The 26,277-nt window shown below is 37.8% G+C and overlaps 2 protein-coding genes and 1 non-coding gene across 6 annotated transcripts in view; 1 reads left to right on the top strand and 2 right to left on the bottom strand.

The window, feature by feature from the left end:
• Positions 1-26,277, top strand: part of KATNAL1 (katanin catalytic subunit A1 like 1) — a 98,418-nt gene that overhangs the window by 10,132 nt on the left and 62,009 nt on the right. For 3 of the 4 annotated variants that reach the window (XM_004054324.5, XM_004054325.4, XM_055359744.2), the window contains exons 2-3: positions 13,572-13,747; positions 17,110-17,270. In XM_004054324.5, coding sequence (XP_004054372.1) covers positions 13,586-13,747; positions 17,110-17,270 — 323 coding nt within the window. In that variant the 5' untranslated portion in view covers positions 13,572-13,585. Of the gene's footprint in view, positions 1-13,099; positions 13,458-13,571; positions 13,748-17,109; positions 17,271-26,277 lie in introns of those variants that run through there. The other variant, XM_055359746.2, reaches the window with a different exon arrangement.
• On the bottom strand, positions 377-7,819 carry LOC129526190 (peroxiredoxin-2-like). The gene has a single exon (XM_055359748.2). It carries the CDS (start codon positions 1,370-1,372, stop codon positions 653-655), a length of 720 nt encoding a protein of 239 aa, XP_055215723.1. The 5' UTR covers positions 1,373-7,819; the 3' UTR covers positions 377-652.
• LOC115930527 (U6 spliceosomal RNA) lies at positions 15,469-15,571 on the bottom strand. The gene has a single exon (XR_004067156.1). It is a non-coding gene; the product is annotated as a U6 spliceosomal RNA (small nuclear RNA).

The following is a 26,277-nucleotide window of genomic DNA, read 5'->3' as shown; positions in this document are numbered from 1 at the left end:
ACTGTATTGCTAAAAAATGCTAACAATTATCTGAGCTTCAGCAAGTCTTAATCTTTTTACTGGTGAGGGGATCTTATCTTGATGGCTGCTGACAGATCAGGGTAGTGGTTGCTGAAGGTTGGGGTGGCCGTGGCAATTTCTTCTTCCTCCTTCTTCTCTTTTTCCTCTCTTCCTACTCCTCCTCATCCTTCTTCCTTCCTCCTCCTCCTTTTCTTTTTTCTTTTTTTCTTTTTTTTTTTTTTTTAGAGGCAGGGTCTCACTCTGTCACCCAGGCTGGAGGGCTGGAGCGTAGTGGTGCGATCATAACTTACTGCAGCCTCAAACTCTCGGACTCAAGCTATCATCCCGCCCCAGCCTCTTCAGTAGCTAGGACCACATGTGACTAATTTTTTTTTTCTTGTCCCTAATACTTTATTGGTCACCTCTAGGCCTGTGTGCTGCTGGGCCGGCTCGGGAGTGGGCGTCACTATTCAACTCCCAGGAGGAGGCATGAGAAGGCCTTGGCCTAGCCCTCCAGGGTCCCAGACTGTGGTGTTTGGAGGGGCAGGTCTGGCCTTTTCTGGGTCAGCACAGGGCACCTAGGTAGGGGCACAGGTGGGCACCCAGCACAGGCACCTAGGTAGGGGCACAAGCTCACTATCCATTGGCCAGCCTAATTTTGTTTGGAGAAATATTCCTTGCTGTCATCCACGTTGAGCTTAATTGTGTCACTGCCAAGCTTCCAGCCAGCAGGACAAACTTCCCTGTGCTCGTCCGTGTACTGGATGGTCTGGACCAGCTGCAGAGCCTCATCCAATGAGCGTCCCACAGGCAAATCATTAACAGTGATCTGGTGAAGGACACCCTTGCCATCAATGATAAAGAGGCCCCAGTAGGCAATGCACTCATCTGTTTTTAGCTCACCATAATCCTCAGACAAGCGTCTTGCCACATTAGCAAGCAGGGGGATGTTCAGGGGGCCCAAGCCTCCCTCCTTCCGGGGGATGTTAATCCAAGCCAGGTGGGTGAACTGAGAGTCCACCAAGACGCCCAGCACTTCGCAGCCCAGCTTGCGGAAGTCCTCGGCATGGCTGCTGACCACAATGATCTCCGTGGGGCACACAAAAGTGAAGTCCAGAGGGTAGAAAAAGAGGACCACGTACTTCCCTTTGTAGTCTGACAGCTTCACCTCTTTGAAGGCGCCATCCACCATGGATGTGGCCTTGAAGTTAGGGGCGGGCTTTCCCATGCGCGCATTACCTGAGGCCATGACTGAACAAGCTGTGTGGGCAAAGGCTAGATGCACGGACGATCCCATGCGTGGACCCGCGTTCTCAGTGCCCATGTGACTAATTAAAATTTTTTTTTTTTTTTTTTTTTTTAGAATTGGCATCTTGCTATGTTGCCCAGGCTGGTCTTGAACTTCTAGCCTCAAGTGATACTCCTGCCTTGGCCTCCCAAAGTGTTGGGATTACTGGCATGACCCAATGTGCCTGGCCCAGGGCAATTCTTGAAATAAGACAACAACAAAGTTTGGTGGATGTATTGACTCTTCCTTTTGTGAAAAATTTCTCCATGGCATGCAATTATACTGTTTGATAGCATTTTACCCACAGTAGCAGTTCTTTCACAATTGGAGTCAATCCTCTCCAAACCCTGCTGCTGCTTTATCAACTAGGATTATGTAGTAATCTAAATCCTTTATTGTTATTTCAACAGTGTTCACAAGCATCTTCACCAGGAGTAGATTGCAGCTCAAGAAGCCACTTTCTTTGCTCATGCATAAGAAACAACTCATCCATTCAAGTTTTTTTTTTTATTTTTTGTAGAGATGGGGTCTTGCTGTGTTGCCCAGGCTGGTCTTGAACTCCTGGTCTTAAGTGATCGTTTTGCCTTGGCCTCCTGAAGTGTTGAGATTACAGGTGTGAGCCACTGTGCCCTACCCCGTTTATGTTTTATCATGAGATTGCAGCAATTCAGTCACATCTACAAGCTCCACTTCTAATTCTAGTTCTCTTGCTGTTTCTACCACATCTGCAGTGACTTCCTCCAATAAAGTCTTGAAACCCTCAGAGTCATCTATGAGGACTGGAATCAGTTTCTGTAACACTCCTGTTAGTGTTAATGTTTTGACATCCTCCCTTGAATCACAAATGTTCTTATTGGCATCTAGAAGGGTGACTCTGTTCCAGAAAGTGTTCAATTTACTTTGCCCAGTTTCATCAAAGGAATTCACTATCTATGGCACCTATAGCCTTAAAAAATGTATTTCTTAAATAATAAGATTTGAAAGTTGAAATAACTCCTTTATCCATGGGCTGCAGAATGGATAAGCAGGCATGAAAACAGCATTTATCTCTTTGTACATCTACATCAGAGCTCTTTGGTGACCAGGTGCATTGTCAGTGAGTGGCAATATTTTTAAAGGAATCTTTTTTTCTGAGCCATAGCTCTCAAAGTTGGGCTTAAAATATTCAGTAAGCCATACTGTAAACAGATGTGCTGTCATCTAGACTTTGCTATTCCATTTACAGAGCACAGGCAGAGTAGCTTCAGCATAACTCTTAAGGGCCCTAGGATCTTCATATTAGTAAATGAGCATTGGCTTCAACTTCAAGTCGTCAGCTAAATCAGCCCCTGACACGAGAGCCAGCCTGTCCTTTAAGGCTTTGAACCCAGGCATTCACTTCTCCTCTCTAGCCAGGAAAACCTTAGATGAAATATTTTTCCAATAGAAGGCTGTTTTGTCTACATTGAAAATCTGTTGTTTAGTGTAGCCACCTTCATCAATGATCTTAGCTAGTTCTAGACAACTTGCTGCAGCTTCTACATTAGCACTTGCTGCTTCACCTTGCACTTTTGTGTTATGGAAAAGGCTTCTTTCCTTAAACCTCGTAAACCAGTCTCTACTTGCTTCATACTTCTGCAGCATCCTCACCTCTTTCAGCCTTCATAGAATTGAAGACAATTAGGGTCTTGTTCTGGATTAGGCTTTGGCTTAAGGGAATATTGTGGCTGGTTTAATCTTCTGTCCAGACCACTCACACTTTCTCCATATCAGCAATAAGGCTGTTTTGCTTTCTCATCATTCATATGTTCACTGGAGTAGCACTTTTAATTTCTTTCAAGAACTTCTTTGCGTTTACAACTTGGCTTTTTGGCACGAGAGATCTACCTTTTGGCCTATCTTAGCTTTCAACATGCCTTGCTTGCTAAGCTTAGTCATTTCTGGCCCTTGATTTCAAGTGAGAGACATGCAACTATTCCCTTTCACTTGAACACTTGGAGGCTATTGTAGGGTTCTTCATTGGCCTAATTTCAGTATTGTGTCTCCGGGAAAAGGAGGCCCGAGGAGAAGAGAGAGAGAGGGCAACAGCCTATTGGTAGAGCAGTCAGAACACAGTATTTATCAATTATATTCACCTTGCTATAGGGCATGGTTTGTGGTGCCCCAATACAATTACAACAGTAACATCACTGATCACTATTAACAGATGTAATAAAAATGGAGAAGTTTGGAATATTGTGAGAATTACCAAAATGTGACATAGAGACACAAAGTGAGCACATGCTGTTAGAAAAATGGCACCGGTAGACTTGCTAGATGCACAGTTGCCATGAATCTTCAAATTGTAAAAAAATGGTGTCTGCGAAGTGCAGTAAAATGAGGCGCGGTAAACTGAGGTGGGCCTGTGTAGGGAGAAGGGAACAGGAGAGTGCATGGTGAGAATTGGAGGTCGAATGCAAAGTGGCAAAAGGGAGTTTTCTGGGGTGATGGAAATGTTCTTTACCTTTGTTGTGGTGGTAGTGGTGGTTATGCAGTTTATAAAGTTTTCAAAACTCATCAACTGTACACTTAAAATTAGTGGATTTAATTGTATGAAAATTATACCTCAATAAAGCTGATTTTTAAAAAGCAGGCAGAATTCATCTGTGGTATCAGAATAGTGATTAAAGTACTGACTGGGAGGGATGAAGGATCCTTCTGGGGAGTTGGAAGTGTTCTGTATTTTGAAGGGGTGTTGCCGGGGTGTACACAGTGTATGTGCACAGTGTAAAAGGTCACTGAGCTGCACACTTAAGACTTGTGCACTTTAAGTTATATACCTCAATAAAAAAGGAAAAAGTTCTAAAGAAGGATTATAATATAAAGTTGAGAACGTCTTCAAGAAAGTAGAGCAAAAGGACAGAGAGATGGAAAAAAGGAGGGAAAAACTAAGAAAATTAGAGGACCAGCTGAGGAAGTCTTAATTCCTGGATAAAAGGCATTTCACAGCAGAAAAAAAATGGAAAGAAATTTTTAATGAAATTCAGGAAAGAAATTTTAATAATTCAGAATATTTCCTAAAATGGAAAGACATTAATTTCTACATTGAAAGAACCCCAGATAGACCCATTTCAAAGCATATCATCAAAAATTTTAGAAAACTCATGTCAAAGAGAAGTTTCCAGAAAAGGGGAAAAAGAAGTGATATATAACGAATTAGGAATTTAAATGACTTCAGTCTTCTTAACCTAATATTGAAACCTAAAATGTATTAGGGAAATGCCATAAAAATTCTCAAGGAAAATTATTTCCGAACTAAGATTCAGTAGCCAGGCAAATTCTCATGGAAGTATGAGGGTAGAATAAAGGTATTTACAGACATGCACAGTTGCAAAAATTTTTTCCCCCAACTGTAGAAAATGTGCTCCATAAAGGTAAGAGGGTGAAAAAAGAAAGAGAAAGACATGTGATACATAAAAAAAGGACAGCATAGAGGAGGCAGAAGGGCTCCCCAGGATGAAGGGAGGTACCAAGTTGAACAGCCTTGGAGGGTAGAAAGAGATAGTGTCTTTCTCCAGAGCAAAGGTCAGGTTTGCTTACAGCCTTGGAAGATACCCTTTGGAACAAGGGGTAGGGAAGCATAAAACTTAATAGATTCAGGTTCTCTAAGCTTAGGCCTCCTCTCCTGTAATTCAGACTACTTCCTTTGCAGATGTTACATGGCCCTTTTCAAATTGCCCCATGGGAATTGGGGCTTGGGGAACTGATGGAAAAAAAAAATACCTTGGGTTAGGTTGTCTTCTGGAAGCTTTATAGTATTAACTCTTACATTTAGGTCAGTAATCCATTTGAGTTAATTTTTGTATGTGATGTGAAGTAAGGGTTGAGATTCAGTTTTTGTTTTGCATATGGATAGCTACTTTGTTTCAGGACCCTTTTGCTGGAAAAAATTGTCCTTCCCTCGTTGAATTGCTCTGGCACTTTGGTTGAAAATTAGTTAGCTTTGTATGTATGAATCTGTTTCTTGACTCTCTAGTTTCTCTCACTGATCTTTGTGTCTGCCTTTATGTCAGTTCCACACTGTCTTGATTACCGTAACTTTATTTTTTTTTTGAGATGGAGTCTCGCTCTTGTTGCCTTGGCTGGAGTGCAGTGGCGCGATCTCGGCTCACTGCAACCTCCTCCTTCCAGGTCAAAGCAGTTCTCCTGCCTCAGCCTCCCGAGTAGCTGGGATTACAGGCATGCCCCACCGCGCCCGGCTAATTTTGTATTTTTAGTAGAGACGAGGTTTCTTCATGTTGGTCAGGCTGGTCTTGAATTCTCAACGTCGGGTGATCCACTCGCCTCGGCTTCCCAAAGTGCTGGGATTACAGGCATGAGCCACCGTGCCCGGCCATGATTACTGTAACTTTATAGTAAATTTTAAAATCATGTAGTAGACATCCACCCCCAACAGGCATTTTTCCCCTCAACCCCTTAGAAGTACCCCACCTGAATACATCTGTGTTAGTAAGTCCTACTTTATTGTTTTTCAGAACTTTTGTCTGTTTTGTGTTCTTTCATTTCCATATAAGTTTTAGAATCAGCTTGTCAATTTTTCCTAAAAAGGCTGCCGGGATTTTGATTGGGATTCCATTGACTCTATGGGTCACTTTCAAGATAATTTGACATCTTACGCATATTGAGTGTTTTTATTCATAAACACATACACACATATCTATTAATTTAGGTCATCTTTAATTTTCTTAGATTTTAATAGTTCTCAGGTTACAGATCTTGCACATATTTTGTTAAATTTATCCCTGAATATTTAATATTTTTTGGATGATTTTACTCTTTTTAGTTTCCAGTTATTTCTTGTATGTGGAAATAAGATTGATTTTTGTATGCTGATCTCTTATGCTGCAACCTTACACAACTCGTTTATTAGTTCTGGAGCTATTTGCAGATTCCCTAGGATTTTCTCCACTGACAATCGTGTTTTCTGTAAATAAAAGCAGCTTTACTTCTTTTCCAATCTGCATGCCTTTTATTTTTGTATCGCCTTATTGCACTGGTTAGAACCTCAGTTCTAATGTGGAATAGAAGGGGTGAGAGCAAATATCCTTGTCTTGTTCTTGATCTTGGAGAGCATTTAGTCTTTCACAATACATATGCTAGCTGTAGGTATTTCATAGATGTCCATTACTTGGTTGAGTAAATTGCCTTTTATTCTTAGTTTGCTAAGCATTCTTATGAATTATGTTGAATTTTGTCAAATACATTTTCTGTATCTATTGAGGTGATTTATAATGTTTCATTTTTATTCTCTTAAAATTGTATTGATTGGTTTTAAAATAAACCATCTTGAATTCTTGGGAAAAACGTCACTGGGTCATAATACATTATCTATTTTACATATTGCTGGATTTGATTAGCTAAAATTTAAAGATTTTTTGTATCTATGTTTGTAAGGGATATTGATACGTAATTTTCTGATAAGATCTTTGTCTGATTTTGGTGTAAGGCTAACACTGGCTTTAAAATATGAGTTGGATAGCCAAAAGAACTCTGGCAAAAAAAGGAAAAAAAAAGAGTTGGAAATATTTCTACCTCTTCTGTATTCAATTTCATTAATTGATAAAGGACCATTCAGATTAACTACTCTGTCTCTTGGGCAAGCTTTGGTGTGTGACCATCATAGAATTTGTCCATTTCATTAAACTCTCTTTTGTCTTTCAGTAGCTCCAAGGTTTGTAGTGATAGCCCTCCTTCATTTTTTGTTTTGGTAATGTGTATTTTTTTTTTTCTCTCTTTCCTGGTCAATCCTACTAGAGGTTTATTCATTTTATTGATATTTGTGAAGAACCTGCTTTTGGCTACATTGAAATTTTCTCTTGTTTTTGTTTTCTATTTCATTGATTTCTTCCCTCAACTTTATTACCTTGTTCCTTCTGCTTCTTTTGGTTTTAATTTGCTTCCCTTGCTAGATTATTAAGATAGAAGCTGAAAGCAAGAGTCGGCAAACTGCAGTCCAGGGGCCAAATCCAGCTTGCCACTTGTTCTTGAATGGCTCATGAATCAGGAATGATTTTTGCATTTTTATAAGGTTGAAGAAAAATCAAAAGAAGAATACTATTTTGTGACATGTGGAAATTAAATGAAATTCAGATTTCATTGTCCACATATAAGGTTTTATTGGAACACAACCACACTTAGTTGTTTACAAATTGTCTCTGGCTGCTTTTGTGCTGGAATGGCAAAGTTGAGGGGTTGTGACAGAAACCATGTGGCATTCTCATTGCTTTTGCACTGCTGTTTCTGAACTGTAATCACTGTTTTAAGTGCCATGCATATCACAGTGCTGTGACATTTTACTTTATTATCAATGCATACACATCATGTCAAAACAAGAAAAGATGAAAAAAATAGACTTGGAATGTTATACTTTTAAAGCATGCTGAAGCATGGATTATTGAGTTATGACAAGGCATTGTATTATGCAGTGATACTGTAGCTGTGTTAAATACAATATACACTGATATTACCAGACTCTGCATTCATCACAATATTCCCAACTCATAGGAAAGTAATGGTCAGAAAAATGAGAAAACATAAAAAGGAATATCTTATTCCAGTAGAATTTCTTTACAAAATTAGAAAATAAAAATCAGGCTGCACCCAGAGTAAACTTCCAAGTGGCTCATTTGTTAGCCAAGCAAGGAAGTCATTTATCAATAGTGAAGTAACTAAATTGTGTTTGGTTACAACAGGCGCAGAATTGTGTCTGGAGAAGGTAAACTTAAGACTGTTAGTCTTTTGGCAAGAAGAGTTGCTCAAAGAATTGAGGACATCAAATCAATTAAAAAACAAGGCAAATGATTTTGAGTGGTTTTCCTTGGCTTTTGATGAGTTGACAGATGCTACCAATACTGCTCAGTTGTTTATTTGAAAAGTCAAGGCTGAGTTTGAAGTTGTTAAATAATCTTAATGAATAGTGTGTGTAGAATAGCTAAAGATAAGAATATTTCAAAAAGTTAAGAAAACACTAATGGCATGCAACCTGAATGAAGTGTAGTCTGCTAAGATGTGTTATAACTGATGGTAGTAAAAATTTGTATAGAATAGAAAAGAATTCAGGTGGACAAATAAAGCTGTGAAAGTGTAAGATGTTTGAAGTCTACAGTTACTTATTTTATTTCTTAGCAGGTATTTTGCAGAGAATGTTTGAATCTATCATGTAATCTTGAACCAGTAGTGTCAACATTTGCTCTTGTGGACTTAACCATTGTCAGTTCTAGGAATTTTTGTCAGAAATAGAAGCTGAATATTCTCACTTGCCCTGCTGTACAGCAATTTGATGGTTTAATAGTGGTAAGGCTTTATTGCAAACTTTTGAATTTAGAAGTGAGATTGAAATTTTTCTGAATGTGAGAAACTGCTCTCAATCTGAATATTGAACGCTGAATGGCTTTAGAAATCAATTTGTGATGCAGACTCAATAGTATTTCTTAATGAATTCAACCTAAAATTACAAGACAAAACAGTTGTTGTATCAAAACTAATACTGCAGTAAAGTTATTTCAATGGCAACCGCTATTCTTTGAATCACAAGTAATATCAAGTCATTTTATATAGCTTTCCATGCTGTTATAAGTTAAAACAAAGAAGTAAGGTCTCCATTCCTACCCAGTTTGCAATAGGTATGTTTTCTGAGTTCAAACTACAGTTTCAGCAGCATTTTTTAGAACTCAATGTAAGTGCCAAGGAAATTTCCATTTAACTGTTCAGTTGAGGCTCTTTTTATTTAACCTTTAATTGGAATGATTAATTTGCAAATAATGGCATGTAAATACTAAGAGTAAATCCTTTAAATGCCTTCCAAACAATGATTATGCTGAATTGAAATCATATACTTGTGACTACTATCAGTATAAAGTAGCACCTAACCTACTTTGAAAAGTAGACATTTTCAAACATGAAATGTATTGTATTCAAGGTAAACATTAGAATGTATGAACATTTGTGATTGATTTTGATGATAGGGAATACTAACTTTGAATCCCAACTAAGTGAAATATTGTCCCTAAAAAGAGTTTCATTCTTCTCCTTAGTCAACCTGTCTTACAGAAAGTTGTACTCTGTTATTGTTTCTATAATATTTTGAATTGCATCGATAAGAATTATGGAATTTTTTCTCATTATATAAGTAGTTATATAATATCCTTCATTTTGTTTGTTAGCCATCAAAGCCTAAAATATTTACTTGTTAGGTCTTTTACAGGAAAAGTTTGGCAACCCCTGATTTGTATCAGGATATTTTTATCTTTTATAGTTTTGTGTCTGTATTTGTAAGCAGGATTTATGCTTTTGTTTCACAATGACTTTAAAGGGAAATAATTTATAGAGCATCTTTGTTTCTACTGGATTTATTAATTACATATTATTCATTATAATAAGACCATATTGTTTCGTGTTAATGTTCTAAATTTGAAGATGAGACTTTGTGTGGTTGTCCTGTATTCTGTGGATAGATCCACTGGACATTGAAATTTGTTACTGTGTAAAAGTAGTATTAGTCCATTCTCATGCTGCTATGAAGAAATACCTGAGACTGGGTAATTTATAAAGAAAAGAGGTTTAAGTAACTCACAGTTCTGCATGGTTGGGGAGGCCTCAGGAAACTTACAATCATGGCGGAAGGCACCTCTTCACAGGGCTGCAGGAGAGAGAATGAATGCCAGCAGGGGAAATGGCAGATGCTTATAAACCCATCAGATCTCATGAGACTCACACATTATCATGAGAACAGCATGGGGGAACCACCTCCATGATCCAATCACCTCCATGTGCTCCTGCCCTTGACATGTGATTATTACAATTCAAGGTGAGATTTGGGTGGGAACACAGAGCCAAACCATATCATTCTGCCTGTGGCCCTTCCCAAATCTTATGTCCTCACATTTCAAAACACAATCATTCCTTTCCAACCGTCCCCCAAAGTCTTAACCCATTCCAGACTCAAAAGTCCAAATCCAAAGTCACATCTGAGACAAGGCAAGTTCCTTCCACCTATAAGCCTGCTTCAAAAGCAAGTTAGTTACTTTCTAGATATAAGGGGAGTACAAGCATTGGGTAAATATACCTGTTCCAAATGGGAGAAATTGGCTAAAACAAAGGGATATAGGCCATGCAATTCTGAAATCCAATAGGGCAGTCATTAAACCTTAAACTTCCAAAATTATCTCCTTTGACTCCACGTCTGACATCCAGGTCACACTGATGTCAGAGGTAGGTTCCCATGGCCTTGGGCAGCTCCACCCCTGTGGCTTTGGAGGGTACATCCCCACGTCCTGGCTGCTTTCACAGCTGGCCTTGAGTGTCTGTGGCTTTTCCAGATGCATAATGCAAGCTGTCAGTGGATCTACCATTCCGGGATCTGTAGGATGGTGGCCCTCTTCTTATAGCTCCATTAGGCAGTGCCCTAGTGGGGACTCAGTGGGAGCTCCAGCCACACATTTCCCTTGCACACTTCCCTAGCAGAGGTTCTCCATGAGGGTCCTGCCCCTGCAGCAGACTTCAGCCTGGACATCCAGGCATTTCCATACATCCTCTGAAATCTAGGTGGAGGTTCCCAAACCTCAGTTCTCATCCTGTGCACCTGCAGGCCCAGCACCATGTGGAAGCTGCCAAAACTTGGGGCTTGTACCCTCTGAAGCCATGGCCTGAGTTGTACCTTGGCCCCTTTTAGCCATGGCTGGAGTGGCTGGGTGCAGAGCACCAAGTCCCGAGGCTGCACACAGCAGAGGGGCCCTGGACCCAGCCCAGGAAACCCATTTTTCCCTCCTAGGCCTCTGGGCTTGTGATGGGAGGGGTTGCCGACATCTCTGACATGCCCTGGAGGCATTTTCCCCATTGTCTTGGTGATTAGCTTTTGATTCCTTGTTACTTATGCAAATTTCTGCAGCTGGCTTGAATTTCTCCCCAGAAAATGGGTTTTTCTTTTCTATTGCATTGTCAGGCTACACATTTTCTAAACCTCTATTCACTGCTTCCCTTTTAAACATAAATTCCAATTCCAAACCATATCTTTGTGAATGCTTAAAACTGTATGCTTTTAAGAGCAATCCCCCCTTCCAAATCACCTCTTGAACACTTTGCTGCTTAGAAATTTATTCCGCCAGATACCATAAACACCTCTCTCAAGTTTAAAGTTCCACAAATCTCTAGGGCAGGGACAAAATGCTGCCAGTCTCTTTGCCAAAGCACAGCAAGGACAAGTTCATCTTCATCTGCAGCCACCTCAGCTTGAACTTCATTGTCCATATCACTATCATCATTTTGGTCAAAACCATTCAGCAAGTCTCTAGGAAGTTCCAAAGTTTCCCACATTTTTCTGTGTTCTTCTGAGCCCTCCAAACTGTTCCAACCTCTGCCTGTTACCCAGTTCCAAAGTCACTTCCACATTTTCAGGTATCCTTGTAGCAGCACCCTACTCCTGGTACTAGTCTACTGTATTAGTCCTTTCTCACACTGCTATGAAGAAAAACTTGAGACTGGGTAATTTATAAAGGAAAGAGGTTTAATTGACTCCCAGTTCTGCATGGCTGGGGAGGCTCAGAAAACTTAGAATCACGGGGGAAGGCACCTCTTCACAGGGCAGCAGGAGAGAGAATGCATGCCAGCAGGGGGAATACCAGACGCTTATAAAACCATCAGATCTCATGAGACTTACTCATTATCACAAGAACAGCATGGAGGAAACTGTCCCCTTGATCCGTTACCACCACCTGGTCCTGCCCTTGACACGTGGTGATTATTACAATTTAAGGTGAGATTTGGGTGGGGACACAGAGCCAAACCGTATTAGTAGTGTACTATTTGTTGCAGTGTGATTCTCAAGTAATACAACTCTGCCTTCATGGAACCTTATAAGGGGAAAATAACATGCCAAACACATAAACATTTATTTTTAAAAATGTGTTGGAGTCCTTTGAAATGCCTAGAACTAGTGATGGTTAATTTTCAGGAAGAATTTTTGAGTCCCTGAAGAACAGATAAGAGATTGAGAGTCAGAGTAGAAGAGTCAGGCTCCCCAAACCAAAGTTTAATTCCCTGAAGAAGGCATAGAGTAGTATTTTGATTTTCTTCTTTATGTGTATTCGTTGGTTTACTCTTCCTGGAAATCAGAAGGCAATTTTGACACTTTCTCAGGATATCATTCTCCTGTAACTCTGGACTTGCTATTCTTTTTAGTCTTGGGAGGAAAGTATCTTTGCATAGAAGCCTTGGATGATTCTAGGAGACTTTTGGAAAGCTTGGAAGAAAAGCCAGAATTACTGGACTGGAGAGCTTTGGTGGAACCCAGAAATCTAGAGGGTATTCTAACTAACATCTTATAGAAAGGAAAATAACAATAGTTATTTGCATGGCCAAAAAGATATAGAGAATGATGGGGTCTTAGAAGATTACAAATTGGGGTTCAGAGAGTGTAATTTATAGGTGTTTACTTAGATTTAAGTTTGAGGCAATTACATGAGTATAAATGGTACATGGACAACTATAGACTGTTCTTTAAAATGTATTCTTTAAGTATAACTTTTTATTTTTGGGGCCAAGAAGTTTTAGTGATAACTAGTTTTTATAGTTTCAACTGACTTCAGTAGAAAATATATTCATATATTTATGTGATATTCATATTTTTTATATTGTCAAGAATAAATTGAATAAAAAAAACAAGTTCATCTGTTATTGCAGCCTATGGTAATTATAAAGGAATAAGGAGAACTAGTGTCCAGTTTTATGTACCTGTAAGTAAATCAGTAGTTCAGAGCTGTGTAACCTTTCTCCCTATTATTTCCTTGGGTGTTCTTTTGTAATCTCCTTTGTACTTCCAAATTTGAAAACTTTGTTTAGTGTTATAAGATGCATTCAGATAACCTCAAAGAATGGTAACTATTTTGACTTTCAAAGTAGTTCTAGGCTGGGCTCAGTGGCTCACGCCTGTAATCCCAGCACTTTGGGAGGCTTAGGTGGGTGGATCACCTAAGGACAGGAGTTCAAGACCAGCCTGGCCAACATGGTGAAACCTGTCTCTACTAAAAATACAAAAATTAGCTGGGCATGGTGGTGCACCCCTATAGTCGCAGCTACTCAGGAATCACTTGAACCTGGGAGGCGGAGGTTGCAGTGAGTCAAGATCATGCTGCTGCACTCCAATCTGGGCAATAAAGTGAGTCTCTGTCTCAAAAAAAAAAAAAGTAGTTTTAAACATATTTTAAAGAATAATAAATGTTTTAAAGTCAGTGCTGAAAATTTTTAAAAAGTCATTATATTTTATGTTTAGGTCTCTGAAAGAAGATGAATTTGGCTGAGATTTGTGATAATGCAAAGAAAGGAAGAGAATATGCCCTTCTTGGAAATTACGACTCATCAATGGTATATTACCAGGGGGTGATGCAGCAGATTCAGAGACATTGCCAGTCAGTCAGAGATCCAGCTATCAAAGGCAAATGGCAACAGGTAAGATGATATTAAAGTATTAGATGAGTTAGGATGGCAGTACCCTATTATACTTGAGAGATTAGAGTTGGAAAATCTAATTTTGAGTTTGAGATGGAAATAGTTCCTATTTATCTGAATACTGAAATACATTTAAAATATACTCTTGAATAATTTTCTAGTATCTTACCTGGTTAATGTTTTGTTTTTTTGATCATATATTTCGTGAGGGTATGTTTTGAAGATATTTAATTCCAATTGAATCTACTTTAACTTTTTTCTCTTTTCATGATCAGTTACCTAATTGTGTGACTGCAAACTTTTGAAATAAAGTATTTCATTCATTCATTTTTTTTTTTTTTTTTTTTGAGACAGAGTCTTGTTCTGTCGCCCAGGCCGGAGTGCAGTGGCGCAATCTCGGCTCACTGCAACCTCTGCCTCCCAGGTTCAAGCAGTTCTCCTCCTCAGCCTCCTGAGTAGCTAGGACTACAGGCATGTGCCACCATGCCCAGTTAATTTTTGTGTTTTTAGTAGAAACAGGGTTTCACCATGTTGGCCAGGCTGGTCTTGAATTCCTGACCTAGTGATCCACCCACCTCAGCCTCCCAAAGTGCTGGGATTACAAGCGTGAGCTGCCGCACCTGGCCCATTTTTTCTTTTTTTTTTTCTTTTTTTTTTTTTTTGAGACGGAGTCTTACTCTGTTTCCCAGGCTGGAGTGCAGTGGTGCGATCTCGGCTCACTGTAAGCTCCACCTCCCGGGTTCATGCCATTCTCCTGCCTCAGCCTCCCGAGTAGCTGGGACTACATGCACCCGCCACCACACCTGGCTAATTTTTTCTATTTTTTAGTAGAGATGGAGTTTCACTGTGTTAGCCAGGATGGTCTCGATCTCCTGACCTCGTGATCCACCTGCCTCGGCCTCCCAAAGTGCTGGGGTTACAAGCATGAGCCACCACGCCAGGCCTCTTTCTTTCTTTCTTTCTTTTTTTTTTTTTTTAAGAGACAGGGTTTTGCTCTGTCACCCAGGCTAGAGTGCAGTGGTGCCATCACAGCTCACTGCAGCCTCAAACTCCTGGGCTCAAGCGATCTTCCCAAGTAGCTAGGGGGACAGGTTCACACCACCATGTCCAGCAAATTTTTAAATTTTTTGAAAGGACTGAGTCTTGCTATGTTGCCCAGGGTGGTCTCAAACCCCTGGCCTCCAGTGATCCTCCTGCCTTGGCCTCTCAAAGCACTAGTATTACATGTGTGAGCCACTGTGCTGGACCTGAAATAAAGTATTCATACTTGCCCTTTTCCCTTTCATATTTACATGTTGTTTTGACCCATTTTGCAAAACTCTTTTGAAAGACTCCTTAAAAATACAAATGAGTCAGTAATCTAATAAAAAACACTATATTTGCTGTCTTTTGACTATATAATTTGATTAGTTAATAAAAACTTGAATTTTAATTTACCTACTTACCGTTTTTTAAATTTAATGTTTTAATTGATCAATATCTTTTAGCATAGTTGTTGCTTTGCTGTTCTAATTCCAAATTAATTGTAACTTTTAAAAAAGAATATTTTTTTTTTTACAAATAATACTTATAAGCAATATATCTTTAAGGAAATAAAAGCATCTTCAATGATGTTTAAACAAAATTGGCTTTTGTTATATAAGGACTTATTATTTAAGCTCATGTTTTTCACCTGTTATACTAAAACAACGTAATATCCTTTTTAGAAAACGTTAAGTAAAAAAAATACAGAACACTCCAGGAGTTTGTGTGCATCTCGTGCAGGGAACATGCTGGTCTTCTCTGTGTTATTCCAATTTTAGTGTATGTGCTGCCAATGCAGACACTCCCCACTTAGTGTTAAAATTTAAAATCTTCTAAAAATTAAAAGTACAAAGTCAAGTGTTTGTTTGAAGTTTCCATTTTATGTACTAATGCCTTTCAAGTGTTTCTTCTAATTTTTCCATTAGTCAGAAATTGATGTTTTCCTAAGTTTTGAGGGTAAATTTGACTTATTTTCCAACTTAAATGTTACCAAATTATATTGATTGAGAACAATATACTTGCTCCAACTCAGGCTCAAATTTTTAGTTGTTTTCTTCTTCCTATTAGCCACAGGCAGGGTATTTTATTAATCTATTATGGAAATATTTTTTATATATTCTGAATTGTGTGTGTTAAATAGTGACCATTTCTACTCAGACATTTCTACTATGTTTCTTTCCACTGGGTTCTGAAATTACATTTCTTCCACTATAGCATATTCTGTAATTGCATGTATTAGCTGTTGAATTTTACCTAGCTTTTTCTTTGGATCTGTAACTCCTTCATATGTTCCTTTTAATATATTATTCAATATAAAGATGAGGGAAAATTTCTTATACTCTGCTTTACAGTGTGACGTGCTTTCTGGTTAAAAAAAAAGAATTGTTAAAATGAATTTATAATTGTAATTTTCTTTTCTTTTCTTTTCTTTTTTTTGACATGGATTCTTGCTCTGTTACCCAGGCTGGAGTGCAGGAGTGTGATTGTAGCCTCGAACTCCTGGGCTCGAGTGATCCTTCTGCCTCAGCCTCCTGAGTAGCTAGGACTATAGACTCGCACTAGGACTACAGACTCATGCTGTCATGCCTGGACTAATTTTTTTGTTTCCCCAGGCTGGTCTTGAATGTAATTTTTAATCTTTATCTGTTTGCTTTGGAAAATTAGTTTGGGCTCAGAGTTTGAAAACACAAGAATTTCCTCATAGTATGTGTTCAGTTAAATTTTTTAAATACAGGAAAAATCTTGTCTTTGAAATCAAAATAAACTTTACTCAGAACTCAAAGTAATTTAAATAAGGCAAAAATAATTCAGATTTCAGGTGAAGGAGAATTTAAATAACTGGAAGTTTGTAATTCATAGTATAATACTGCTTCTAGCTTTCAGACACTCATGACAGGCGTTTTATATTTAGTGATATTGGGAATAGGAAATGCTGTTAAAAATTTTGGCTTAACAATTTTTGGGAATCTATTTATAAATATATTAAAAGTATTTAGCACAATATTTTAGATTTCTTGGAATGTTTAACTTGTTACCTACTTAGTTGCTTGTTTTAAATTGTATTAATGATCATCACGTTCTTTGGTAGAAATGGAATTCCGTTATGAAAGATATATAACTACTTATTAAAAGGTATAGAATTATGATTTTTTCAAACTAATTTCTACCCTTTTCTCAGTATTACTTGAAATAGTTCTTTGTATTTATGAATGTTTTAATGATTGATTTTTCACACTTTGACATTAAGAAAACGTGCACTCTATAGTAATTTATTATTTACAATTTGTGAAGTATTTAAACAGCTTCTAGCATAAAGCCTTTTTTTTTTTTTGTTTAAGGTTCGGCAGGAATTATTGGAGGAATATGAACAAGTCAAAAGTATTGTCAGCACTTTAGAAAGTTTTAAAATTGACAAGCCTCCAGATTTCCCTGTGTCCTGTCAAGATGAACCATTTAGAGATCCTGCTGTTTGGCCACCCCCTGTTCCTGCAGAACACAGGTAAATAGGACTTTATATTCTCTTTAGGTGCTTCTAGTTAATTGATGTTCACAGTGAAGCATGTTTTGAACAAAGTATGAAAAATTATTTTTGGGGACATGTAAATTCAGTATCTGTTTTTAATATTCACATTTATACGTTTACAGGTTTGTATTTGATAAAGTACAGAAGTAAATGACTTGTTACATATCTTGCTTTTAGCATGCTTTATTATGCTAATAACAATAGATGCCTATTGCTAGTCCTAAAATTTATCAGTTAAGAGAGGTCTTTTGGGTTTCGTAATGGCAGCATCAAAACTTGGATAGTTTTGCTTTTTTGCTTGAGGAGACTCTAACAACTTCAAATGAAGTAGTGGAGAAATTGAATTTTCCTGGTTGGGCCTACAGTCAATTTCCAGAGTTTTAGTGTAGAAGGAACCTTACCGATAATGTTTAAGAGGCTTATTACTTAAAGGTTACGTTCCTCAGTGTGGCATCTCCCACCAGTTTTCTCTAATACCCAGCCTGTGCATCATTTATGTTAAACCTCTCCCTTTTTGCCTTTTTTTGATCATCTTGTCTGTGCAGTCTCTTCTTTCTTCAAGGAATACCCATAATCCGCATCTCTAAACAACTCATATTCATTCAAGTCTCAACTCAACTGACTATCCCCTCTGCAGCCTCTTTTGATTTGCCCAGACATAGCAGTTTGTTCATAGTGGTTATCATGTTGCATTTATTTGTTGCTTCAAAAGATTTGCAAGGAGAAGGACCATGGTTTTATTTACTTAAAAATTAAATAATAAACTTTCATTGCTAATGCAGGGTTTGGCACGTAGTAGGCATTCAACCAACATTGAATGAGTTAACACCATTAGTTTCACAAGGAAACTGAAACCTGAGAGGCCCTAATCATGCTAGATCAGGATGTGAGTTTAGGTCTTTCTGGCTTTCTGTCTGCTTTATTATGGCCAGAGTATTGCACCGTAGAAAATATGTTTTCCTTTGGCCAGTAACTGTAATCATCTGTTGAAATTTTCTAAAAACATTTTAAGAAGTATGAAAAGCGGTTAATTTATTCCTTTGGATTTTTTCCACTGAATTACAGATAATTTTGTGATTTTCATTGTGAAAACAGTAGATGAGGATTCTTTTTTAAGGTCTACAACAATGTATTTTTCCTCTGATGTAACCACCTTCAGGTGTTTTATACTAGGGTAACCCATATCCCTCAAAAGGCGGTGTTTTAAGAGTCATACAGTGTTATCATGGAAGTTCCAAAATAAATACTGAAAGAAAGAATGACATTTTAACCTACTATAACTTGAAATTTTCCTGTATGTATGTATAATGAAATACCTTGTTTTTTACTGAAAGTCATTAATTCTGAAATATACTTCTAGTTTAAACCTAAAAGCTGATAATAACTTCAAATATAGGACTATCTGCTCTGAATTGCTAGAGCACCATGATTCATTTCAAACAGCAGTGTCCGCAGATAATAACTAACATTGATGGCTCAAACTGAATAAAAAGTTGTGGATGACATTTTCCCATTGATGACTACTAATCTCAAAACGTATCACTACAGTGACACTAGTCCAGTTATTTTCTTTTCTTTGTCCTTTCTTAACTGTTCATAACGTAGATCTGACTTATTTTTGTACTTGTTTTTAAATCCCTTTTCTAAATGAAAGTGAAAGGTGAATGGACCAGAATGTATTTCTCTGATTCTCCTTTCTTTGTACTAAATTTTAAAAAAAGTTTTCTTTGTGCATAGCCATTGTATGTGTGGTTTTTTTTTCCTCTTTGGATCAGAAACCGTGAATAAAAGCAAATCTCAGATTGTATATTGTCTGGAAAAAAAAAGATTTTCATTCCCATGTATATCATCAACAACAATAAGAAAACTACTAACAACTCCACAAGGTTCTACTAGAGAAGGAAATATAATACATTGAGTAATAGCATGGGATTAATAGTTTAAAACTGTGTGAGTAAAGTTTCTATGTAAGCAAAAACAGTGGGTCCTTCATCAATTAACAATATAAGGCAAATGTTAATGAACTAAATCTTATGCTGGTTTGTGGCACAGAATGTATGCAAGGGCTGATAAAATAAATATTCAGATTGCAAATTTAGACTTAAAGGTTATGGAAGGTTAGAGTTGTATAATAATATTTTTCTTGTTTTATAAACTTCGTTTCTTCTCCAGGTCACATAAAACAAATATAATAAGATTTTTCACTTAGCGATAGTGAATGGTAGATAACAGTCATTGGATATTCTTGGTTTAATGGAAAGACGTTTGACTTGAGTTGATGAGATTGTGAATTCTGCTTCTGAAACCTACTTGCTTTGTGACCTTGAGCAAGCTATTTAACCTCTCTAAACATTAGTCTCACTATCTGTAAAATGGGGATCTCTACTTCATGGAATTGAATAAAAATAATTAAGACAGCAACTGGCATGTAGTAAGTAATTAAAATTAATGGTCACCTCTGAAATAAAGGACTACAGCATTCTTTCAGAGAAATAGCAAGAATAAGAATTAAAAATGATAGCCTCATTCATAAAACAAGTCATTTTATTTTCTCCCTGCAGATTCTTCATAATTCCTTAGTTTCCTGAAGCATTTCAATAACTCTACAGAGAGGATATGGCTTTTTAAATGTCCAAGTCTTAAGCAGTTGGTGATTATTTTCAGGGAAAGGATGATAGCTAATAATTATTAGTCACTTCCTGTATATGTTATATGCATTATTTTATTTAAAACTCAAGTGATCCCATGAAGTTTAGGTACTGTTATTGTATATGCATATTATCATCGCTAATTTATTATTATGAACTCCATTTACAGTAGAGGAAACTGAAGCTTATAGTTTGTAATTTTTCCAAAGTCATCTGAACAAGAAAGTAGCAGAGCCAGGATTTGAACCCGAGTCTCTTCATCTTCAGGAGTCTTATTTGTATGCACTGTGCTATATTACTTTTGCATATATACTCAGTGGGTATGTTATGGGTATATTTTGATACACGTCTGTATATCCTGGTATTATCTACTTGTTAACATTCTTACTAGTGGTGGAAGAATAAAGAAACTGAAAATGCTTAATGAAATTTTGATGTTTTAAAGGTAACTAAAGAGAACTTTCTAAGCAAGCACCACACTGAAATTACAATTTAAGTCAATAGGAAAATATAATATTTACTTCATCTTTTTTTTTCTTTTTTTTTTTTTTTGCCATCTGTCACCTTGTAATTTACCCTGTTTTATACAAAGCATTTCAGAGATGCTTCTGATGTGATTGGCATTAGCCACTAATTTGGTAGCCCTGTTTATGGTTCTGTTCTTTTCACTTCATTGACTTTTAACACACACTTCTCCATTCCTGTTGCTGACTACCAAGGTAATCTGTGTACTGTGATTTTCCATCAGTGGTTTTGCCACATTGTTTGAAGTTCTACTTCTCTGTCATGCATCTGCTGAGTTTAATCATAATTAAGGTTTAAATCACCAGCAGTTGCTTGGATAAATCAAAATAATATTTTAAAATTTTGATTGATTGCCTTAAATGTGAGGAAACTGAGCTACAAAAGTAGGATCGTGGTGGTAGGTAGTGGAAATTTTAGAATTAAACTCCAAAGAGATGAAGTCTCTAGCTCATTCTTGGTGTCCTAAAATATTTCTTGTATTAACGAAATGATTTTATAATAGTTTACATGTAGGCTTATTAACTACATTTTCTTTAATGAGTTGGTTTCTTCCAGTAATACCTGAAGCCATGAAAGTAGTATTTTCTATATTGCAGCAGTATTCAACATGGTATATATTCAATAAGCTATTCTTTATTTAGCTTAAAAAATAAATATGGTAGGTCCTTTTTTCCCCCAACTTTATTGAGGTATAATTGACAATTTAAAATTGTATATATTTAAGGTATACAGGTTGATTATTTGATATATATATATTTTTTGAAATATTTATCACAATAAGCTAATTAGCATATCAATTACCTCACATTTCTTTTGTTTTTCATTTTGTGGTGAGAACACTTAAGATCTACCCTCTTAGCAGATTCAGGTATACAGTATTGTTAACTATAGTCACCTTGCTGTACATTAGATATCTAGAACTTATCTTGCCTGACTGAAACTTTGTACGCTTTGACCAATATCACCCCATTTTCTTCTCCCCTAGCCCCTGGTAATAACCACTCTACTCTCTTTCTATGAGTTTGACTCTTTTTATATTCCACATATAAGTGAGTAATATGGTTTTGATGTTTGTCCCATTAATCCTATGTTGAAATGTGACCTCCATTGTTGGAGATGGGGCCTGGTGGGAGATACAGGATCATGGAGACAGATTCCTCATGAATGGCTTAGTACCATTTCCTTGGTAATGAATGAGTTCTTGCTCAGTTCACATGAGATCTGATTGTTTACAAGAGTGCAGCACTGCCCCCCGCAACCTCTCTTGCTCACTCTTTTGCCATGTGATATGCTGGCTTCCCCCTTTGCCTTCTGCCATGGTTGTAAGCTTCTTGAGGTCTCACCATAAGCCAAGCGGATGTTGGTGTTGTGCTTGTACAGCCTGCAGAACTATGAGTCAAGTAAACCTCTATTTATAAATTACCCATCCTCAGGTATTTCTGTATAGCAATGCAAAACAAAAACAAAAACAAAAAAAAACAAAAACAAACAGACTAACACAGTCAGATCATGTAGGATGTGTCTTTCTGCATCTGGCCTGTTTCACCTGCCACAAGGAAATGGTAGGATTTCCTTCTCTTTTAGAAGGTTGAATAATATTCCTTTGTGTGTGTGTGTGTGTGTGTGTGTGTGTGTGTGTGTGTGTGTACACACACCCTGCCCCCAACATATATGCACACATTTTCTTTATCCATTCATCTGTCAATGTATGTTTAGTTTGTTTCCATATTTGGCTATTACCAGTAATGCTGAAATGAACATGAGAGTGCAGAGATCTGACACACTGATTTCATTTTCTTTGGCTGTATGCTCAGAAGTGGGATTGCTGGATCATAAGGTAGTTCTATTTAATTTTTTGAGGACTCTCCATACTGTTCTTTATAATGGATATGTAGTACCAATTTATTCCAAGTGGTAGGTCTTTCAAAGTTACATCTTTTGGGAGAGGTAGCAGTAAGAATAGGACACACAAGCCTGAAATTATTTTATTTCTTCTGTATAGGTGTGCTAAAACTCTAATAGGCCTTCTCAAGAACCAAGGGCAATGGTATACTGTGTTTCTGTATACATATAGATAGGAAGATTGATTTTTTTTTTTAAGATCAAATTAGTGCTATTCTGTAGAATTTCAGAAAAGAAATTTTTATTGACTTGGTATTAAAGTTGTTGTCTTATGTTTCTTTGGGTACTCAGAGAGATTAACTGGCAGTATTTTACATCCCAATTTGCAGTGAAAAGCTCAATTAAGGTCAAAGTCAAGTACTGATAGAGAATAAACTATCATTCATGCATACAGGTATTTCACCCAGGCTCTGGCTCAGTTATTTTCCTGGGATTAGAAGGTTGGGAAGCAAGTTTTTCTATCAGTTCCACTACTAATTTAGTGATCCTGCAAGTTCCTTTCTGTATACCTCATTTTCCTTTCTGTAAAATGTATATTGAAGTGAGATTGCTTTGTAGGATGCTGGCCTCTGGATGCCTAGTACTGTGCCTGGTGCTGTCCCACATACGGTGGGATGCAGAAATAGACATGTTCCCTGCTCTCTTAGGCTTACGATTTTGTAGATGGGTGTGAGAGCCATTACTGAGTTAGAATGGACTGGATTTGTTGATTAATGAGATACACAGAATGAGGGAAAAATTGGAGCAGATAATATCTAGATCAAGCTGTTGAATAGGAGTTAGAAATGAGAACCAGACTTTGAGAGAGATTAGGATTCGTGTAGTTATTTCAGAATCATCAGGAACTAATGACAAATTTTAAGTTCATTCTTTATATGATGGAATAGGTTATTTGCCTAATACTATTGGCAGATTGAGATTATACTCATTTTCTTAAAATTCTGGAGTCATATTATCTTCTAAAATTCTGTTTCTGAAGTATGGGATGGACCCTATTTTTAGACTGAGTAGAATGTAAGTAGCAGGGCTGATTAAGCACACTAATAACTGACATTTAGTGAGTTCTTAACTGTGAACCAGGTATTGTGCTTTTACGTGGTTTCTTTTTAAATCTTCATAGCCATCCTTAAAATAGGTACTATTGTTACCATCCCTATTTTTTAGAAGAAGACACTGAGGCTTAAAGATTCTAAGTAACTTTATCAAATGAGTGTAGGTCAGATAGGATAAGGATTGAGAATTGGCATGGATTTAGCAGCAGGAGATCACTGGTGGCCTTGATGCACAGTTTTGGTGAAATGGTAGAGAATGATGGAATGGGTTCAGAGAATGCAGAGAGAGGAGCAGAAGATGATAAGTATGCACAGTTCCCTCAATGAGTCTGGCTGAAAAAGGGAGCCAGGAAAGTGAATGCTAGCTGGGGAAGACAAGTAGTTGAGGTTTGTTGTTTTAGAGAGAAAGGAATAACAGGATGTTTGTGTGCTGATGGGAATGCTGCAGTAGAAAGAGGAAAGTTGATGATGCATGGGCTAGGTGGACAACTACTGGAGCAATGCCCTTGAGGTGACAAGAGGAGATGGGATCTAATGCACATGTAGAGGGAGTGCATGGGCAGCTGGCTCAGAGTCGCAGTAGGGAGGCAGGGGTATGTAAGGGTGTGGTTGTAGAGAGGTGGGCAGATATAGAGGTGAGCGCTTATGCAATCATTTCAGCAAGGAGAAAAATGTAAGCAAGACTATCTGAGATTGAGAACAGAGGGTGTTTTTCAGGGTCTAAATTCTGATCTAATGTGTTCCAAGGGTGGGAGGACGTTCCATTTGGTTATTTTATTTTATTGTTCCTTTTATGTAAGTTTTCTCTGGCGAGCATTTATATTATTTTATAGAACTCAGTGGTCACTCTTAAGTTTCCATTCTCCAGTTCTAGGTATGTAATACAATAAGTGCCTAAAAACTTGGCATTTCTGTCTTTTTTTTTTAATGTTACAGAAAAAGCAACTGAAAGACAAATTATAATTCATTAAAGATTAAGTAGTGGGAACAAGATAGTGGTAAGTCAGAATGAAGCCATAACACGTTACTTTTACATTTTTGTTGAAAAGATCTTTGCCTTGCTGCATGTTAGTGATTGTCATCTCCCCTCTTCCTTGCAAACTGCTGTTTAAGGTGTAGTATACATTTGTTGCCCTTCACTGCCCCTTTTTTCTTTTTCTTTTTCTTTCTTTTTTTTTTTTTTTTTTTGAGACCAAGTCTTGCTTTGTCGCCCAGGCTGAAGTGCAGTGGCGCAATCTCAGCTCACTGCAACCTCCGCCTCCTGGGTTCAAGCAATTCTCCTGCCTCAGCCTCCTGAGTAGCTGGGATTACAGGCGTGAGCCACCACACCTGGCTAATTTTTGTATTTTTAGTAGAGACGGGGTTTCACCATGTCAGTCAAGCTGATCTCGAACTCCTGACCTCATGATCTGCCCGCCTCGGCCTCCCAAAGTGCTGGGATTATAGGCATGAGCCACCGCTCCCGGCCCCTTTTTTCTTAATTACAGGAAATCCTGCTGTTCTTCAGTCACTGCAGTATTAGGACTGAATTCTTGAAAATACCAAATAACTTCCTCACTTAATAATGAAAATGCCTCTTCTCTGGACTTACATTGTTTAACCTTCATAATACTTGATAATGTTGACCATCTTCTTTGGAACTCTCTTTTTCCCTCCTAAGGCTTCTGTGACATTACACAACTCTGTTTTTTTTTTTTTTTTTCCTCTTTTCTTTTATTCTGACTGCAGCTTCTTTTATCTCTTCCACTTGTTGCTCCCTAGTCCTTAGCTTTGTGAGCCCTATGGAGCCAAAGAGCAGTAGAAAGAAGGTCCTTACCCTCCAGGAGCTCATGTTTTCTTTGCACAGAACTTGACAATCCACCAGGCTACAAGGGTTCTGATATAGTTTGGATCTATGTCCCTGCCCACATCTCATGTTGAATTGTAATCTCTAATGTTGGTGGAGGGGCCTGGTGGAAGGTGATTAGATCATGGGGGGTGGATTTCCCCCTTTGGTGCTGTTCTCATGATAGAGTTCTCAAGAGATCTGGTTGTTAAAAAGTGTGTAGCACCTCCCTGACCTTCTGCCCGCGCCCCTCCCCCCCCACCTCTTGCTGCTCTGGCCATGTGATGTGTCTTCTCCCCCTTCACCTTCTGCCATGATTGTAAGTTTCCTGAGGCCTCTCCAGAAGCTGAGCAGATGCCAGTTTCCTGTACAGCCTGCTGAACTGTGAACCAATTACACTTCTTTTCTTTGTAAATTACCCAGTCTCAGGTATTTCTTTATAGCAGTGCAAGAACAGGTTCTTGTCCTAGCCCTACCACATGGCTTCTCTGAGGACAAATCATTCAACCTGTCCCTCATTTTCCTCCTCTGTAAGTTGGGGATCAGTATGAAAATTACTTCGTAGGGTTATTATGAGAATTAAATGATTTAACCCATGTAAAGTGTGAAGAACATCTGGACACATAGGAAGAGCTCAAGATGTGTTTGTCATTTTCATTGCCTATCCCTTACTTCCACCCCACTTGATGTTCACATGGCAAATGCCCTCACCTCATTTGTTCAAATGTCACTCACATAGAGAGCCCTACCCTGACCACCTTATTTAAAATATTTACCCCTTCACTGTCACCACTCTTGTTCCCTTAGTCAGCTTTATTTTTCTTTATAGTACTCATTGTCACCTGATATTATTATATTATATATTATACTATATAGTGTGTGTGTTACCGTTCCTGCTAGATTGTAAGCTTTGTAAGGTCAGGGCCTTTTATTTGTTTGCTGCTTTACCCCCAGCACCAAGAATATTGCCTGCCACAGTGTAAGTATTCAATAAGTATTTGTTGAAAGAATGAGTAAGTAAAATGCTTATT

This window comes from Gorilla gorilla, chromosome 14, assembly GCF_029281585.2.
Source record: "Gorilla gorilla gorilla isolate KB3781 chromosome 14, NHGRI_mGorGor1-v2.1_pri, whole genome shotgun sequence".
In the NCBI taxonomy this organism is placed as follows: domain Eukaryota; kingdom Metazoa; phylum Chordata; class Mammalia; order Primates; family Hominidae; genus Gorilla; species Gorilla gorilla.
Note: the sequence above shows the minus strand (reverse complement) of the source record. Positions and strands in the feature narration are given on the sequence as shown.